The following is an 18359-nucleotide window of genomic DNA, read 5'->3' as shown; positions in this document are numbered from 1 at the left end:
AAGAACAAACACACAAATCTCCCATGTACACATCTGCAACAGACTGAGAGCACGGTGGGGGATAGTATCTGTAGCCTGCTCTGTTCTCAGACCTCTGCCAGTTGTGACAGTTACATGGCAGGATGCACATAACATCCAACTGCAGTGGTGTCCTGTTGTCAATTTTCTCAGCCCTGAGAGTAGTTGCTGGTGGGGTGTGGTGTGTGTTAATTCTCTTCACAGCTCTGTCTGATGCGAGATGTTTGCAGACTATTGGCTATTACATATACATCTTCAGATCCATCTGGGAAAAGCCTTGTGTGTGAGGTGGAGAAGCTGTCAGAGGTGTCAGGCTGAAGAGGCAGATCCGGTCAAGGTCTCGGGGTTGGGTAGGTAACATTAGCCAGACTCTGGAAAGTGATGAGATAGGAAATGGTCCTAGAGGAAACCAGTACAAACCAACTCTGAACATGGCATTCTTAGATCTGGGGTTGGGGAGGAGCGCTGGAATTTCCCTGGTCCTTATTTTCCTGTTTCCTTTTTGTGTGTGTGGGTGTCTTGCCACCGGTAACTAAACTTGTACCTTTCTTCAGCCATATATGCTGGGGCTTTCTTTTGCTGTTGTAGCTGAGCTGCATCATGGCATCGGGCACAGAGAAAGAGAACTGCCCCACAAGCAGGACGATTTATTTCTTTGGACTTGGTCCAGTATACCACAATGAAAGAAAGGACAAGGTCACACTGAAAGCTTAAAAATTAAGTCTATGTGCACAAGCTGTTCTCAGCCTGCTGGCTCCCAGCCCTTCTTGCTGTGCATTGCTCATGTGCACCATGTTCCTGCATACGTGGATGCGTGTTTGAAAGAGCTGGTATCTACTGGAAGGTTGCTTGTTACAGCCACAGGTGAAGTCAGATGTACTGGGCTGTTGCTGGGAGGCAAAGAGAAGTGCCACCTGGGTATTAGTTTGCTTAAAACCTAAAGAAATATTTGCTACAATTAAATTTTATATGTTAGTGCTTCTGATGCTCATACTCAGTTGCAGAATTGACCACTTACAACAGGCAGCTACAGATGTGCTGAGGATGATGTAAGATTGTCTTTCAGTTGAGCCAAGCATGAGAAGTGTGAACCCTGGTTGCCCCAGAGCAGGGAAGAGAACACAGATAGCTTGTTCTAATCAGTAACTGCAAGGTTTGTCACCCTAAAGAGCGATTTATTTACCTGATGACGCTGTTAGCACATTAGAACATTCGAAGCCAAACAGAGAGCTGACTGCGGTGAAGAGCTGTGGACCAGCAGTCAGCAGATGGTGCTGCAATGCCGTTCTGCAGCACAGTTTAAACTGCCTCTACCACAGAGCGGAAAGACCTGGCTTGGAAACCCTGCATCGCTCCTTGGGAATCTCTGCCAATTTGTAAGTTCCCACACTAGCCTGAACTTGCTCGTATTCTCTTCCTGGTGTTTAAACTGACAGGATTTTTGATGGGGGATTCAGAATGTGCAAGCAGCATGCTCTGGGAAGTGATTACTGCACGAACAGCTTAATCCCATGGGAATGAGCTGGCTCCCTGTATTACAGCAACAATCCTGTAATAGTTCTGACACGTCATTGTCACCATCAGACTGTGAAAATGGCCAATGGCTGCTTGAGTGGATTTCATCCGTGACTGCCAAAAGCATGTGGGACCCCACAGGTCCAGTGCTATGTGATATTTTCCTTAATGCTATTTGAAACAAGCATAGGCTTGTTAAATTTGCAGAGCATGGAAGAATTGTGGTGTGTCAGTGTAAAGAGGGTGGGAGAGGCCTGAGAACAGTCTGCAAGGGTCGTTGCAAGGAGGAAGGAACAAATTCATCCTTTGTTTTCATGCTGGGTAAGACACAGTGTTCTGGTCTCAAACTACAGCAAGGAACAGAAGGAAAAATACTGCAGTCATGAGGAAGTGCTAATGGATCACCTGGAGAGCAAGGAAATAAGTTCCTGGTGTGAAACAGTAAGTGCTGAGCTTCCATGTGGAAGTTGGTGACTCTCCCCAGCCCTATTTTCTGTGTTTCTCTGAAAACCTACTTGCCCCAAGGGGCTCTCTTTGCCCTCATACAAACTTTGCTCAGCAAGGTGCTCCTGAGCTGAGCTGTGGGAGTGGGCAGATGCTGTTGAGGCCTTAGGGGCAGCATGTCCTCTCCAGGGACCTGTCTCTTAGAGACCAGCCACTTGATATTCACCAAGCCTGGATCCAGGGTTAACCTGGCCCTGGAAGGCAGGCACTGCAGTGCATGTGGCTCATCCCCAAGACAGCTGCTCTTGACCTGTTCCTCCCTGCACTGCTTGCTGTTAAGGAGTCCAGTCACCAGCAGCATGATGGGTTCACATCTTGCCTTCATGGACTGCTGTTGCAGAATTACCCACAAGCAAGCTTCTTCCTCTTCTTCTTTGGAAGCAGGGTGTCATCCCTGCATCTCTCTGTGTCACTGCCTCACTTCTCTGTAGCCTCATGTAGTCTGAACCAGCAAGGTCTGCTGTTGTCTCTTGTGCCAAGATACTTGTTCTCTGTTACTGGAGGCAGCTGCCAGCTTCCTGTGTCCTTCCCAGAGCATCCCTGGCACTTGTGCTCAAACCTTGGGAGGGTCACTGTTACATGTGCTCCCAGCCTGCTGCTCATGGTGATGGGACACAGTCCTAGTATGGGGATAGCTCTGATAAATCCTTGGTGGCAAACATCACCAGTCAAACTGTTTTTACTCAGTATTATGGGCAAAAGACAGACTCAGATGCAAGACTTGGCTCTGGGTTGTTATTTCTGGTTCTCTGTGCTCTTTGAACTTCTTTCCACCTTCCTGCAAGGCATTTTCAGGGCTAGCAGGGTCAGTTTTGTGGAGGGGCTCTGAGCACACAAGGGAGCCCACCCTTGGGATTGCACTGAGGCATTTAGAATGGGGTAGAAAATCGTTTTCACACCAAAGAGAGATTTGAATCAGGAGTGGTACCTCTCCTGGGAGAAGGCTTTGTCATATGTGGAGTCTGCAGGAAAGAGCCATCTCTTAGAAGGATGGTGAAGGGCTAATTAATGGTTGCCATTACTCCAGGCTTGGTCCTAAAAGCAAAGCCAAGATATGATAGAATAGAAATGAGAGGCCTGGAGGGACCCTTCAAAATCCTGCCTAGAGTGTGATTCCTCTTCATCAGCGACTGTAGTGGTAGGATAAAGGGTAAGGGGTTTAAACAGGGGAAGTTCCGGTTGGATATAAGGAAGAAATTCTTTACTGTGAGGGTGCTGAGGCCTTGGAACAGGTTGCCTAGAGAAGCTGTGAATGCTCCATCCCTGGCAGTGTTCAAGGCCAGGCTGGACAGAGACTTGGGTGACATGGTCTAAAGTGAGGCATCCCTGCCCATGGCAGGGGGGTTGGAACCAAATGATTTTAAGGTCCTTTCCAACTCTTAACTATTCTATGATTCAGTCCTATGTCCTGTAGCTGAAAGGAGCAAGGCAAAAGGGATACAAGCTGATCCCAGAAATAGGCTGGTGCCAGTAAATTCGAAAGGGAGATTCCAGAGAAAGAGGAAGTAATAGATAAAGCCTGGAAACTTAAAATAGCATTATAAAAATCTTTTGACTCAGCAGAGGCAGCCCAGGAAGCAGTGATCAGAGCCCAGGACACAGAGGAAACTGAAAAAAGAAATGGAAACTCATGATAATCCCAAAGGAGATTGGATGTGCTTAAATACTACGCTTAAGGTGACTGTGTTCCTGGGATGTGGCAGCAAGGACACATCCAGAAAGGATACTCAAGGAAATTGGTAAGCAGTGCTGTTACTCAGTGATTGCAGACTGAATGCTCGAGCTGAGCAGGCTGAGGGGTTCAGAGTGAAGCAGTTAATCATGTACCAAACCCCACAACTGCTGAGATCACTTTCAGTCCTGGAGGGGAACAAGTGAATCCAGCATTTGTCCTGGGAATAAGAGAGCAGGCAGCTGCCACCCACCCGGGCTGAAGGTGTTTGTCCAGCCTTGTAGAGCATTTAATCCCAAAACAGCATTGTGGTTAGTGACACCTTTTAAACTGGACTGAAATGCCTCTGGGAATTGGCTCCTGTAAAGACAAACCAGTTCAAATTCAGAAGGAAGCTTGCACCTCTCATCTGACTTCTCAAACATGCTGTTTGCACAAGAGGACTGAGACACACCTGAGTGATGGTTGTGTTTTATCTGCCCTGCTTGTGTCAGAAACCTGCGCAAGAAACTTTCCTTTCATACAGAAATGTCATTTCCCGTTTAACTTGTATTCCCAGCCAGTTTCTAGCCATTATACCAGCAGAGTCCACTCTTTTCCACCCCTGGTGTTGGCTCTGATACATTCACACACATCAGTCCTTCATTTTCCTAACCCTTCAACCCAAACTCTTTGCTTTTAACTCTTCTCATGTTGTATAACACCAAGGTCTTGTCACAGTCTTGTGTTTTGTTGCATGGGTCTTTCCCTGCCCCAGCTGTTTCCAGCTGACAGCCTCCCAAACTGGAATGACTGCTCCTGTTTTCACTTGTCCCCAGCAGCATGATAGCACAGTCTGCACTGCTGAATCAAATCCCTTCTCCATTACTCCAGTCCTCAAGGTCATGATAATTCTTCTGTGTGATATCCTGGCCTCTTCTAGATTGATGACAGCATCTCATTTTGCCTCATCAGCAAATTCCCTTCGCATTCTCCTGCTTCTTGTGCCAAGACCGTTAATGCAGATGTTAAGCAGGATAGTTTTTGAGGCAGAAACTCAAGGAACTGGACTGGTAAAACCCCTTCAGTCTACACTCCCCCCCCCCCCTTCAGCTAAAGCAATTACCATGCCCCTTTCAGGCAGCTCTTTACCCACTTTACATTTCATATGCCAGGCACATCTTCATGTCTTCTGTGTCTTAGCTAATAATTTACTGTGTGGCACCATTTCAAATGTCTTACTGAAGCCCAGACGAGTGAGAACTACTGCATTTCCTTCACTGCAAATATCTGTGAAATTATGAAAGGAAGCTATTAGGTTTGCGTTGGTGTGTGTCAGGACCACTATGTGATGCTGTATCTTGTGTGATACCTGAGGATCAGGAGAGGGGACATCAGTGGGAGGCATGTCTCTGCAAAATGTGAGGTTATTTACATTAATGGGGGTTGGAGGCGACAGGGGTTTAACAGAGTGGGTTGATGGAACAACATGCTAGTGGATGATATTCCTTCAGGAGTAACGTGAAATACCCATTTCTGTTTCTAAGATCAAAGAAACTGCAGCTACTTGGGGTAGAAGAAGACCTGTGCTAATGTTTCTGAGTTTAAGGCCAGATTTTAAAGGTACTTGGGTCCCGAGTATTTTGCCTATGTGATGAGAAGTCTCTGTTCTGTTCCTCTTCAATCACATTCAGGTCCCCCAGTGTCATTTTCTTCAGAAAATGAGACTTACCATCTTATGTTCTAGAGTTGATTTTTGGTGCTGCAATGCCATGGATTAAGCAGAGTATTGGAGTGCACGAAGGATGGAATGGAAGCTAATTCTCCAAATGCCTAAATGTTGTAGAAACCATCAGGATGATCTGAAATGCCACAGTCAGCTCTGCTAATTCTGAGTCAGAAGTGGATAGAACTGACACAGGAGGCTTCGAGTGAGATGATGAAAGCATTAAGTGATGTGGAGGTGAAAGATTGATAAGAGTGGGGCAAATAGATGAAGGGAACTTAAAAATAAGCATTCAATATTGATATTTTACCCTTTCATGCAGAAGAAGGGCACATCTCCATTTAAAGAGAGAAATATTAATAGAGAGCAATGTTTTGACAAGAGGCATAATCAACATGTGAAACTCTCTGCCATAAGGTCTCATGAAGGGCAAAAAGTGGAGAAGAAAGAAGTAATTGCTATGAGATAACCCCAGATATGTGAGTTTAGATAATTCTTTTATTTTTAGCCTGTTTTCATGGAAATAAGTCTTATGCAATCTGCTGTCTGGGTGCAGGAGGTAATGAGAGCTGGTGTCTGCAAACTCAAAACTGAAATCACTTCTTGCAGTCACACAACATCTTTTTAAAGCCCCATCAATGTGTACATGTGGGCAAGCACAGATCTCTGCAGAGGCAGAGCCACTGGCTCTACCAGATTGCACAGGTGGGCTGTAGGTCAGTACCTCTGGAGGTAAGTCCATGTGCTCTTGCAAAACCAGACCCAGCCCTAGTGAGAATTAGCCTTGAGCCCCGAGTCCTGCTCAGCTCATACAGTATTTCTCTTCCCTGGTTTTCTTCACAGGGACCACAAAATCTTGCCTTAAGGAGCAAGGGGTGCTTGAGGCCTTGGAGTTAATATGGGGAGTGTGGAGAAGGTGAGAGAAGCAGAGGCTGCAGCTATCTCTGGGTGAAGTACATCCCCTGGGCTGGTCTCTAAGCTCTCAGCTATAGAGCTGAGGGTCCTTGAGGTTTGGTAGAGCTGTGCTGGGTGGCTGCAGGACCTGCAGTGTCAAGTTGCCCTCCTTTTGTTGGACCTCGCTAATTCCCTGATGTTTTTCTGCAACCTCTTTCTTGGGGAGAGTTTCTTTTCCACAGGATGGTTTGAGTTGGAAGGGACCTTAAAGATCATCTAGTTTTGCACTTGCCACTCTCTTTCCTAGGGTAGAAGCCAATCAAGCTGGGGGAAGAAGAACTCTCTTTGATCCAGTGCCATAGAAACATCCCTGTCCCAGCCTGTGGGTCTTTGTGCAGGATCCTCTGAAGGGCAAGGGATGTTCAGGAATTTGAATGGCAAGCTATCAGCAGGGACTGATTTAGGAATTCCACTTTGAGTGCGGACTTACTCTCATAAAACAAGGGTCAGTGCCAGCTCACTGCAGGGTGAGGCTGGTGGCTCATCTGTGCTTTCCCTGTAACCTTTAGCCACGGGATTCCTTTGCATAATTTTTATCAGTGGTGAGTGTCACTTCCCAGACTGGGGTTGCATAATGCCCTGTGGTTTTCTCTACCCTTGCTTAGGACTGTGTTGTTGGCAGCTTCTTTCTGCCTGTGGTTTCCTTCCTGCTGGTGCATGGTGAAGGCAGAAGGGCTGCTGTGATCCTTTTAGTGCTGCACAGCGCAGGGCCCCACGTGTCTGGCAGCCTCTCCTGAGGAGATGCGGACAGCATCCCTCTGCCCTGACCCAGGGGCAGAAATCAGCCTGCTTCTGCCAGCTAACAGGGCTTTGGCCTGAGGGTAAACCCTCTGCAGAGCTGGGGAGGCTTTCCTAAGGGAGGCTGCAGACTGAGGCAGTTGTCTCAGCTTTCCTTAGGCCTGGGGGCCAGAAGCAATGCTCCCTCTTCCAATGATAGAGATTGGCCTTTGTCTTCTCCTCTGGTCCAAATGAATCTTGCGACATTGGCTGGCTGCCCTGTCTGGACACAGGACTTTCTTGCTGCTCTCTTCTCACTCTTGTATCACTTACTTCTTGAAATGAGAGGCCCTAAGAGGCAAGTTCCCCACCCCAAGACTGAGCAAATCTGGGTGTATGATTACACACTGTCCATGCTGTTCCCGGCTGCGCTCTCAGTGCAGCCCTTCACATGTTACCATGCCTCAGCTTGTCCCCCTCTGCCTTGCCAGCAGCTCTGTGACCACTCTGCTCTTTTAATCATGCTCGCAGCCCCTGAGGTAATGTGGTTTTTAGACTTTAATTCCCTCATCTTAAGGAGACCCATGTAAGGCAGTGCCAAAAGCACCTGATAATGCAAGTCTAGTGCCGTGTTTGATTATCACTGGCTTTCTGGTACCTCTCCCGCTCCACGTGAGTTTGCCCTACTAATCACCAGTGATTCAGAGATGGCCACAGCCTGGCTTGGGAGAAAGTTAGGGGAGTCTTTGGGGTCTTTATGTTTGACTACCCCTGCCTTATCCACCCCTTCCTTCCTTACTTGTTCTTTTACCTTTTCTCACCTGTGTGCACAGTTTATTGTGTTGAGTACTTGACCATAATCTGTTGTTTTGTTCATTCAAAGACAAGCCCAAAAGAGTTGGCATCTTTGACTGCTTGCTCCCCTTCCTAGCTACTGGGTTTTTACTTTCTTCTGGTTTTCAAAGCTGGGGTTTCTGGTCTCCTGGGTTTCCTCCTCTCTTGTGGTTCTCTGCTGGATTAGAAAGTCATCTCCTTACAGAGATCTTCCATGGCAGGAGAAATAAAAACCGTAAGTCATTTCTTCACTCTCCCTTTACATCAGTTCCTTATATTTAATTCCTTAAACACACTCAAATGCAAACTGTCTGCTTTTGCTGAACTGCAATTTCGTAGAATTTGTTGAAATATCCTGGATTCCAGTTACAATGAAAAGTATTTCATCAGCATCTAGGAAGAAGTCCCATCCGGCTCTCATCTAAATGGAGAACTGAAAGCTTGACCAACCACTTCTGCACCAAAAAGGAAATATTTCTGTCATTTCCAGCAGAAATAATCTGTGCAATTGTGAGGTTTCATCTGTGGTTCCTACCGGATGACAGACTTTCCTCTGGTAACTGCTAAAGCTGATGCCCACAGGTCATCACGCTTCTCCTTGTCATTGCAGTGATCTCAGGGTGTGAGATATTCCTTACATCCTGGCATTTGTTGTTTCCCGTTGCTGCTCTCTTGCATATCCCATCCCAGCCCTTTTCTCTCTGCTTGGGCAGGCAAAGGGGCTCCCACCAAGCATTGCCTACTGTCATAGCTCATCCCTGCCTGTGACCCTGTGACTTGGTTCTCCTGCCCAAGCCCAGCTCACCCCTGCCTCAGGGCTGCTCTCCCCAGTAGTATCCCATGGGGTTCGGGTAGCTCAGCACCTTGTTCCTACAGTGGACCCAGACAGCAATTGCTGGTTGCCTTCATTGTAACAGCCTGTTGCATGCTGATGTTCTCCCTCACACTTCTCCTTGTTAAACAAAGCAAAGCTGGCTCTGGTGAGTGCAGGATTGATGCCAGAATGGGGTGGTTGGAGGGCAGAGGTCTGGGGCAGGTCTCTGTGGGAGACAAAAGGGCATTAATTTAATGCAGTGGCATTAAACTAGAAAAACTCATGCAGATCTTCAGTCCTCTGAGAAACTGAGCCTTTTCCTTCTGCTCTTGTGTATCCAGCGGCATTTGACAAGCAGACGTATTTACAGCAGGTACTACCTCTCCTGCAAGCCCTTCTCAAATGCCTCAGGTGAAGACACAGGTCACCAAAGGATTTATTCATTTGTAGCCCTAGGTACAGGGTGGCTTAAGCAGAAAGAGCTGAAACATGGCCAGTTGGAGAAGGGAGCTGGAGGGGTTGTTTCTGTTCCTTCCACTGCCCACCTCCTCCTGAAGGTCTCCAGTGAGATGATTTACACCCATTCTCATCTCTGATTCATCTTGCCTAAAAGAAGCAATCATGATTAGGAGAAAACCTAATCCTACACCTCCTCTCATACAAGAGATGCTCAGCATGATGCATTCTTCAGACAGAGACCCTCTGAAAGCAGGAAGTTTATCCCTGCACGTGAACAGGGAGCATTGTCGCTGCCATGGAATGAGGATGAGAGGATGGGTACAACTATTGCTCAGCATCTCCATGAGTTAGACTTTTCCACTGAGTCAGGGCATCAGGAACTAATCATGCCAGAGCAAGGGTCAGGAGGCAGGGGTTTGCCTGGGAGCTGGGCAGCAAACCCTTTGTGGCACCACAGAGCAGCATCAGGACAAAGCCAGTAAAGAGGGGGGGAAAAAGGAGGAAGGAACAAGTTGAGCAGCTCTTTCTGGATGCGCACCAGTGGGATGCTTGGGAATTATCCTCCGGGATTGCAAATGCTGCCCCTTTTCAGTCATGCTGCGATCTCCTGGAGGTTTCATCTGCAAGGCTGCAATGAGCTGATCTCAGGGGGCACCACCAGGATCCTCTCCTCCAGCTCCTGGTTTTAACTCCCTGTCTCCTGACACACATGTATCTGCTTTGTGGGGGGCTAAGCCACTAGAGAGAGCTTAAATTGGAGGAAATTCTCCTGCATGGGAGGACGTGGGCAAGCAGTAACTGCAATAACTTGACTGTCAGGCGGTTGCAGACTGCAGCCTAAAACTGAGATGCCTAGGGAGGTGTAAATCCTCTGTTCAACCTGGGGACAGAGGGTGGCAGGCTAGGCTGCAGCCTGAGCCTACTGCTCCAGCCCTGGAGTGGGGCCTGAGCCCATTCCCTACAGGTCATCTGATCCTCCATGTCTCTGCAACCTCTGCAGCCTGAGGATAAAGCTTTTGACCATATTACCAGCAAAAAAGGGGGTAAATGTGAGACACCCCCCCACCTCCAATGACTTCCAGGTCAACACAACCTCAGTCCTACGTGATCTTCCCTTGCACATGTGTCCAACCAAGAATGAGGGCTTTCAGGGGAAATAACTGTGTGTGCAATGCATCACTATGGAGCTAACTCTGTATCCCTGCTGGGAGCAGGGTGAGAAGGGCTGTTTGTGCCAAAATGGGGCCTAAGCTGGGAGCTTTCTCCTGGCAGTGGTTTTCTGCCAGCACCAGCAGCAGAGCCTGGGGGTGTCCATGCACAGAGTTAGCTCCTCAGCCCCCCAGTGCAGCGATGCTGCAAAGCAAATCCCTGGTGCTTGCTGCCTGCTTGGGAGTGCCATTGGGGCTCTGGCCATGGAGCTTTGTGCCCCAGCCTGGCTCATGGCTGCTGGGGCATCCTTGCGGCAGTGGCAGCGTTGGTGCTGTGGGGTTTGGGGCACCCAAATAGAATCTGAAAGTTGCAGCTTCCCTCTTTGCGGTTTCCATCTCCAGCTCAGCAAATCTGGGTGCTCTGACAGCATTTCCCTGCTACCATGGACTCATTTTCCTTCCTTGAAACCCTGCGCCCGCCCCGCAGCCGGGGATAAAAGGAGGGCACGGCCACAGGGCCAAGCACAGTGCAGAGCCCTGCAGAGCCCAGCTCCAGCCCTGCTCGCAGATCCCTCAGCTCCACAGCACCATGAAGGTCTCTGCAGCTGCTCTGGTCGCTCTCCTCCTCGTGGCCGCCTGCTCCCCATCCGAGGCCCATCTTGGTGAGTCCGGCACCGCTGCATCCTCCCTGGGGCTCACTGTGCCGTAGGAGCTGCCGGGGCAGACTGGGAGCTCCAACCCCATCAGCAGGGGGAGGGCTGGGAGCAGGAGGCCAACGCTGGCACCCAGGGAACAGGACACAGGAGGGGAGATGGCAAATCCCCCGGGAACCTGTGTGCCTGGGCTCTCACCAAGGCTCTCTGTCTCTGCCCTCACAGATGGTGTCCCCACCACGTGCTGCTTCACCTACCACCAACGCCCCATCCCACGGCGCCTCATCACCTCTGCCTATATCACCAGCAGCAGCTGCAGCCAGCCAGGAGTGATGTGAGTACCACTGGGGGCTAAGGGGGCGATGGCTGGGGCAGAGGGATGGGGACGTGGCTGGGGACCTATTGCGGGCACCCTGCTGCCCCGGCTGAGCACTCTAACGTGGGACTTGTCCTGGCAGCATGGTCACCAAGAAGAAGGAGCTGTGCACAGACCCCCGGGCGGCCTGGGTGCAGGCACATCTGCAGCACTTCCAGAGCCTGAAGAACTGATCCCTCCCCACTGCCACCCGTGATGTCCCTGGTGCTTCCGCAGCCCTGGGTACACAAGAGAGCACTTGGACTGCAGCCTTCCTCAGTGGGAAAACTTATTCTATTTAACTTATTTAAACAAAGTATTTTTTGCTAAAAAAGGGAAAAAATCCCCAAAATAAATTATATCAAAGTCCTAATTTAAACTGAAAATAATTTAAACCAGATCAATTTGCTTGTTAATAAGGAGTCAGGAGTTTCAATGCCTGAATAAAGTGTTTGTGTTATCAACCCCTTTGTGTGTCTCTGAAGTCCCTGCTGGAGCCCCGACACGAGAGACAAGAGCCACGGTGACCCCATTGCTCTTCGTGCATCCTGGGGTCACTGCTCTCTCTGGAACAGAGCAGCCTCAGCCCCACAGCATCCCCTACGGTGCCTCCCCCTGCCCAGCCTGGGTTCAGCTGCGGTGCCACCCATGGGGTGCCACCAGCATCTCAACTGGGTGACCAGTTTCAGCTCCTGTTTGGGAAGCAGCCCGGCATCCCCTGTGATGCCAGGAGGAGGTTGGGGCCACGGCAGCGGCTCTTGCCCTGCAGTGCTCAGGCACAACCAGCAAAGCCACGTCTGTGAAGCTCCAAGTTTTCTTAGCGAGAACCTGCCCATCTCTAGGGCAGGGCCTGGGAGGGCAGGTTGGTATTGGGGTGTCCTGCAGGGATCCTGGCCTCTTCGTCCCCAGGGCAGGCGTCAGGAGCTGGGACACTGTACGAGGGTCCCTGTGCCAGTGGGTCCAGCTCCTGGGCTGGCTGCAAGGGGCAGGGGGATGATGAGCACAGTCAGCCCGTGCCACGCTCCCTCCCTCCATCCCTGGATCACAGCCCTGAGCCTGTCCCCGTGTCCCAAATAGCGGTGGTGGCCGCATGGCCCTTGGGACCTTGTGTGTGTGTCCCCCGCCACCGGGACACCTGCAGCCCTCACCAGTGCCCGTGTCGCTGCAGCCACAGCATTCCCAGGAATGCACCTCTTCTCCCAGGTTGGAGCAGCGCTGGTGGGTCCTGCGGGAGCCACAGGAGTGGCAAAGCAGCAGTCGCCATGCCTGGGGGGGAGGCAATGGGTCCCGTTCACCCCCCCGCAGCTTGGTGCCGGGGTGACCGCGGGGGTGATGACATTGGGGACCGCGGGTGCTGCTGCATCCCTGAATACAGCGGCGGTGGAAGCAGGCGCTGGTGCAGGTGGGACAGAGCAGGGTGTCCGCCACCGCCTCCTGGTAGGTGAGGCACAGGGTCTGGTCCTGCTGCACCGGCCGGTGCTGCCCGCAGGAGGACCTGCGGACGGAGGTGATGCTTCAGCCCCAGCTCTCCTCCATCCCGGCCCTGGCTCTGGTGCCCCGGGGCGGGGGCACTCACTTGAGCTCCCCACAACTGGGAGACGCAGCCCCGCTCGCTGCCGCAGGGGGAGTGGAAGGCGCTGGGACAGCACCGGGCTCTGCCGGTGACCCCATCGGCAGATGCAGCACCTCTGGGGATAACAGGAGCTGAATGGTGTCAGTGCCGCATAGAACCATAGAGCCTGGAATCAACCAGCTTGGGAAAGCCCTTTAAGCTCACCCAGTCCAATCTTTCCAACAATTGCCCTTTCTGGACCCGTGCAGCTGGGGGCTCCTGTTTGCCCTCATCCAGCACAACCCCACCACGTTCCAGTGACACCGGAGCACTGATAAATCCACTTTGTCTCTCCCAGTGCCCATTTCCAGAAAACAAGACTTTTTGGATGAAGTGCCATCTGGGTGGTTGCTTGCAGGCAGCTGCCAGAGCATCCCTGGGGGATTGCTGACCTGTGCAGTGCTGGACATAGGGAACGGGGACCGTGATGCTCTCAGGCCTCACCTTCTGTGCCACCCGCTTCAGCTTGTTCTGGCTGTCAGGGCAGAGGAAGCCATAGAAGCCCTCTTCATCGGCCCCTCTCTGGCTCAGCCTGCTGGCGTGGTACTGCAAGAGGGGAGAAGAGGGGATGTGCCAGGGGCTGCCGGCAGTGCGGGGCCGGGGAGCGGCGGGTGCCAGGAGCAGGCACTCACCAGGCAGGTCTCATGGGCGCAGAGCCCACCCTGACGGCAAAGCTGCCCCAGCACCTCGGGGCTGCAATCTGCCCGCTGGCAGAACCCGCACGCTGCAGGGGGACAGCAGCATCACCCCTGCCCTGTGACAGGGTCCCAGCGTAATGCTGGGAGCGGGATGGGGCGGACACCCCACCGCCTTCCTACGGCGCTTGCATCCGCAATGCCCTCTGGCAGGGTGCTGTGCAAGTGGCTGCAGCCAAGGAGATGGCTGCGCCTGGGGATGTTGGTTCGCTCAAAGACCCTCCTGCTCTGGGGCTGTTGGTGGGGAACCCTTGCAGTGTGTGGGGTTTGCGACGCGGCACCGCACGACGGTTCCGCAAGGGGCATCTGGAATGCGGGGACAGGCGCAGGGCTGTGGTACAGGGAGGGAGGGAGGGAGCGTGGCACGGGCTGGCTGTGTTCATCATCCCCCTGCCCCTCGCAGTGCCCGCATTGCAGCCAGCCCCAGCGCTGGACCCACCGGCACCGGACCCAGCAGCACAGGGGGATGATCGCTTCCCTGGCCCTGCTGCTGCACTCTTGCTGATACAAACCAGGATCCCATTGGCCTTCTTGGCCACCTGGGCCCAGACTTGGCTCGGCTTTAGCTGCCTTTTGACCACCACCCCAAGTCATTTCCACCAGGCTCTTTTCCCTGCTGCATGGTGTTGTTGCGACCCAGGTGCAGCATCAGCCCTGAGCCTTGGTGAACCTCACCTGGGCACGGCCTGCTTCACCTTGGAGGGGATCAGCCGTGGCCCTTTGGGTTTCCCTGCCCTTCCAGGGGCTCCTGGACTATTCCTGGGTCCCCGTGGTGATAACAAACGCTGATGTGACCCATTTATCCCACAGGATTTATCCAGTCTCACTCCAGCAGCAGATGTGCATGAGATGTTTTATTAAACCTATTGAGCAATGTACAGTAGTGTGCAGTGGGTGTGAGCAGGGAAGGGAACAGAGCCAGCTCCATAATTTCACAAGAACATAGAGCTAACCTTGGGATGCAAATAAATAGAGCTTATGGGGAAGAGAGCTTCACTTGGAGGTCTGGGTTGACTGCTGCTGCCACTGGTGCTGCTGGAACCAGTGCTGGTCCATGCAGAACCTCTTCCCATTCCGCAGCTCCACGCTGTGGGGAGAGAGGGGCTGCGTTAGATGGGGGAATGTGGGGTCCAGCCATGCCCTGGGGTTCCCTGCAGCATCCTTTCCCCACATCCCCCCAAAGGTCTGACTTTAAGCAGTCTGGAGCCTTGGCTTCCTTCCTGCTTTTCTTGCTGACAGCTGAAATGGGGAATTTTGGGGGTATTTGGGATAGAGCGGTGAGAAGGGAAGTGCATGGGAAGAGCCAAAGCAGTCCTCCCAGCATGGCACCCTTTGGGGGTTGCTTGTCTTGGGGCATCCTCAAACGCAGCGCAAGCAATAGGGAAGGTGGGTGAGTGAGGGTGAGGAGCGGGGAGCCAGGGAGGAAGGCTGGGTTGGGGCACTCACCGCACAGCCCTGTGGGAGCAGTGGGTAGGTGTCTCCTGGTAGCTCTTGATGAGGAGGGCAGGGATTTTCTTCCAGATGAACATGTCCTTGTAGCAGCAAGTGCTATAGGAGCTGCGGACTGAGAGGAGGCGAAAGGGGTTGATGCTTTCCCACCCTTTGCACAAGGGATGGGGGGGTCCCCCTGGGACTCTCTTGCTCCCTTCTGCTACAGGGGTCCCCTCTCACATCCCTGGCAGTGCTGCTTTGCTCCAGGGTAGGACCCTCCTGTTTCCCTGCCCATGGAGGGCTTATTACTGATCTCCCCAGCCTGGGTGCTGGGTCTGAAGCCATCCCCAAGCCTGGTTTTGCTCATTTGGAACAAGACCAGGTCACCCCTGTGCTTGAGTCACTGGTGAGGCCCCTCAGCCCCCCCAGACCCATGGCAGAAGCAGGAGCTGAAGCTCTCATCCCCCTCCCTGAAGTCCCAGCCCCACATCAGTGGAGGAGTCAGGAATGATGCTGGGGCACCCGTGGGGAACGGTTCAACATCCCTACTTACAGGATACACCCAGGCTTCCAGTCCAGAGAGCTGCCAGCAGCAGGGAGAGCAGGGCCAAGGAGGAGAGCTTCATGTTCAACCCGGGGCTCGGTCAGCTCCAACAAGCTAGCAGCTCTTGCTGACTCAGGGCCACCGAGAGCTACCTGCCTCTGCTGCCTGCGCTTCGACATGATATACCCCCGGCCTGGCTTTCCATGACAGCTCTGGACTCTCCCTGGGGAAAGAACCGCCCCGAGGTATTGATAAAGGGCAAGCAGTGAATGGAAATTCCTTGTCCCAGCGCCTCCATCCCCGCGGTACCTGAGGGCTGCTGCAAAGTGCGATGAGCAGCAGCAGCAGTGGGTGATGCGCCGGGGCCAGCAGTCTATTTTGGGGTTGGTTAAACCACACAGGATGATGCTCATGCCTGCCAAAGCCCCGGGTGAGTTCATGTTTCCAACGCAGCCCTTGTCAGCTCGACTGCAATGCCTCTACTGTAATTCTACACTGGGTGAATGGCTTGGCAATGGCTGGGCTTTAGCCCAGCTCACCGTGAGACCCATCGCTGTCTCCCCATTGTGGTGGCTGTGCCCATCATGATGGCACCCATCACAGTGTCAGCGCCCATCACATCTCCTTGTGGCATCCCAGGAGCTCTCACTGGGGACCAAGCAGGCAATCCTGGTAGAGGAGTCTGTACTCATTAAGGTGCCTGACAAGGAGCATGGGCTGTGCCTCTTGCCCCTCTCACTGGTGGCTTCCCCAGAGCCCACGTGGATGTGATTTGGCTCCATGCACCCCCCCATTTCCCTCACTTCAGCTCTTCCCAGCTCCTTACTGACTCCAGCACTTTACATATATGGCTTAATACCAGGTAGGAAACCCAGCAGCAGGACCTGCCTGCTCCCAAGACACTTGCACAGCCAGATGTTTGCATGCATGAGATGACATTTAATTCCCTTCTGTGTGTTGTACAACAGAGAACCATGGAGCTGCTTCCCCTTAACCCCCCTGCTGCTGCCAGGCCAGCGAGCACAGCCTTGACATGCCACTGCTGCCTGCGAGAGGTGCAGGCAGCTGCCTGCATGGAAAGCAAGGCTGAAAGCATGGGGCTGACAGCAGGGCTGGACCCCAGCGCCCCATGGGGCCAGCACACCTCATCCCAGTGCGATGCTGCCCTTTGCCTTTGGGAAGGTGGCGGTGGTTGTCATAACGTGATGGGAAGGATATCCCCGATGAGCTGCTATACCCAAACATGGGGTCCCTGCAGCCACCTCTGCTAAGGGGTGACCTTTGCAGTGTCCTGTTCCCCATGGAGGGGACTCCTTGTGCTGCCTCCGGCCGCCCCGCTAGCTGGGAATGGAGAAGGAGCTGACCGGGAAGCTCTGCTGGTACTTCTTTACCCAGGCCCTGCTCGCCTGGGTGCAGATCTCCTTCCCACTCCTCACCCTGAAGCTGGGGCAGAGAGAAGACGCGGTTAGCAGGGTGCTGGTACAGGGACCCCAGCGCTGAGTCTCTGAGGGGCTCAGGATTGAACCCCCCAAAGCAAGGCACCGGGTCTAGAGGCGTTTCACCCCCTGGGCTGGGTTTAGGGTACTCACATCACTGCCTTGTGCGGGCACTCGGGGCTGGTGGGGTAGCAAGCGACAATGTTGTCCCTCTTGATCCTTCTCATCTGGAAGTTGAAGCAGCACTTGTCCGGCACGGCCGGGGCTCCTGGGGACACAGCACAAGCTCAGCTTAGCTCAGACACCCCCCTCTCCATCTCATCCCTCCAATCCCCACTGCAGCTCCTTAGGGAGACCCCCCCGTCCCCCATGCACAAAGCAAACCCACGTCCCCAGAGCGCTCACTCTGTGCCGGGCTCTGGCAGCAGAGACAAGCGAGGAGGAGGAGGAGGAGGAGGGCGCAGAGCCCCGCGGCTGCCTTCGCCATGCTGGGCTGCGGGAGGCTGCTGTGAGCGGGGTCAGGGCCAAGGGGCTGCCTTTATGGAGCAGCAGCGGGGCCGGCTTCCCCCAGGGCCCGCAGTTACGTGTGCAGGGGGAGGACCTGGTCCCCGGCCACGTCCCAAAGCACAGAGGGTGAGCAACGTTCATCCCCTCCCTGCACAGCCCCAAGAAGGGGGGAATCTGCTCCCAGATCATGCTTTGCCCCCCCCCCCGAGTGGGATTTTCCCTTAGCAGTGTGCAGGCTGGTGACCAGGCTGCTCCCAAGGTTTGGCTCCACATCCCCGTTCCCTTGCCAGGCTGAATGCCCCATGGTAGGAGCCCCAGGATGGGCAGAGGGTACAGAGATCTCCTTTTGGATGGGGCCAGGCCAGATTCAGCATCCTGCAGGGTCCCCAGCAGCCACACCCCCCCCACAATGGTCCATGTCCTCCCCTTGCACCACAAAGGTTTACATCCGATTGCTTTGCACTCTGGCCCTGGGACAAACACCTAAATATCCCCCCCCCAAAAAAACCCTCATAGAAACCAGTTCCTGCCTGGTTGCAGCAGGCATGTACACAGCTCCGTGCTGGGTTTGGGGCTGTTTGGCAGGGCTGGGAGAGGCCGTGCAGGTGGTTCCTCTTCTCTCCCCCTGGCGCCGAAGCAGCAGCTCATGTTCTTGGCCACGCTGAGCTGGGAAAGGCAGGGGCCAGGCTGGGGCTTCCTCAGTGGATTTGGCCTGGCTGCAGCTGTCCACAGAGCCCCCTCTCCCCCCCAGCCCCGGCAAATCCCAAGCGCATCCCAGCTGCCGGC

General features: G+C 53.3%; 4 protein-coding genes across 4 annotated transcripts; 1 reads left to right on the top strand and 3 right to left on the bottom strand.

Moving 5' to 3' along the window:
- Window positions 1-10849: 10849 nt before the first annotated feature.
- Window positions 10850-11691, top strand: LOC130593707 (C-C motif chemokine 3-like). The gene is made up of 3 exons (XM_057399058.1): window positions 10850-11002; window positions 11219-11327; window positions 11452-11691. The coding sequence occupies exons 1-3, from the start codon at window positions 10930-10932 to the stop codon at window positions 11540-11542; spliced, it is 273 nt and encodes a 90-aa protein (XP_057255041.1). The 5' UTR covers window positions 10850-10929; the 3' UTR covers window positions 11543-11691.
- Window positions 11692-12186: 495 nt separating this feature from the next.
- LOC130593698 (PHD finger protein 7-like) lies at window positions 12187-13688 on the bottom strand (the record flags this gene model as incomplete). The annotated part of the gene is given in 6 exon segments (XM_057399044.1): window positions 12187-12324; window positions 12453-12873; window positions 12938-13018; window positions 13020-13036; window positions 13405-13506; window positions 13593-13688. Coding segments are annotated over 6 exon segments (855 nt in total), but the record flags the coding sequence as incomplete, so codon positions are not given.
- Window positions 13689-14648: 960 nt separating this feature from the next.
- Window positions 14649-15921, bottom strand: LOC130593697 (C-C motif chemokine 26-like). The gene is made up of 3 exons (XM_057399043.1): window positions 15640-15921; window positions 15102-15219; window positions 14649-14742 (listed from the first exon to the last, which is right to left on the bottom strand). The coding sequence occupies exons 1-3, from the start codon at window positions 15710-15712 to the stop codon at window positions 14649-14651; spliced, it is 285 nt and encodes a 94-aa protein (XP_057255026.1). The 5' UTR covers window positions 15713-15921.
- A 625-nt stretch (window positions 15922-16546) lies between these two features.
- Window positions 16547-17568, bottom strand: LOC130593706 (C-C motif chemokine 4-like). The gene is made up of 3 exons (XM_057399056.1): window positions 17472-17568; window positions 17220-17334; window positions 16547-17073 (listed from the first exon to the last, which is right to left on the bottom strand). The coding sequence occupies exons 1-3, from the start codon at window positions 17551-17553 to the stop codon at window positions 16968-16970; spliced, it is 303 nt and encodes a 100-aa protein (XP_057255039.1). The 5' UTR covers window positions 17554-17568; the 3' UTR covers window positions 16547-16967.
- Window positions 17569-18359: the final 791 nt, after the last annotated feature.

The sequence above is a fragment of the Pezoporus wallicus genome, unplaced genomic scaffold (assembly GCF_028554395.1).
Source record: "Pezoporus wallicus isolate ANWC-B61680 ecotype Strahan unplaced genomic scaffold, APGP_CSIRO_Pwel_v1 contig_10656, whole genome shotgun sequence".
Lineage (NCBI taxonomy): Eukaryota > Metazoa > Chordata > Aves > Psittaciformes > Psittacidae > Pezoporus > Pezoporus wallicus.
This window is presented reverse-complemented; position numbering and strand designations above follow the sequence as displayed.

Bases quoted from the DNA above. Each gene is read 5' to 3' on its own strand.
- LOC130593707 (XM_057399058.1), top strand. From the start codon at position 10,930: ATGAAGGTCTCTGCAGCTGCTCTGGTCGCTCTCCTCCTCGTGGCCGCC. The intron at 11,003-11,218 runs GTGAGTCCGGCA...CTGCCCTCACAG, and splicing joins CCCATCCGAGGCCCATCTTG to ATGGTGTCCCCACCACGTGC. The intron at 11,328-11,451 runs GTGAGTACCACT...TTGTCCTGGCAG, and splicing joins TGCAGCCAGCCAGGAGTGAT to CATGGTCACCAAGAAGAAGG.
- LOC130593697 (XM_057399043.1), bottom strand. From the start codon at position 15,712: ATGAAGCTCTCCTCCTTGGCCCTGCTCTCCCTGCTGCTGGCAGCTCTC. The intron at 15,220-15,639 runs GTAAGTAGGGAT...GCCTCCTCTCAG, and splicing joins TGGAAGCCTGGGTGTATCCT to TCCGCAGCTCCTATAGCACT. The intron at 14,743-15,101 runs GTGAGTGCCCCA...CTCTCCCCACAG, and splicing joins TGCTCCCACAGGGCTGTGCG to CGTGGAGCTGCGGAATGGGA.
- LOC130593706 (XM_057399056.1), bottom strand. From the start codon at position 17,553: ATGGCGAAGGCAGCCGCGGGGCTCTGCGCCCTCCTCCTCCTCCTCCTC. The intron at 17,335-17,471 runs GTGAGCGCTCTG...CTGTGTCCCCAG, and splicing joins CTGCCAGAGCCCGGCACAGA to GAGCCCCGGCCGTGCCGGAC. The intron at 17,074-17,219 runs GTGAGTACCCTA...TCTCTGCCCCAG, and splicing joins TGCCCGCACAAGGCAGTGAT to CTTCAGGGTGAGGAGTGGGA.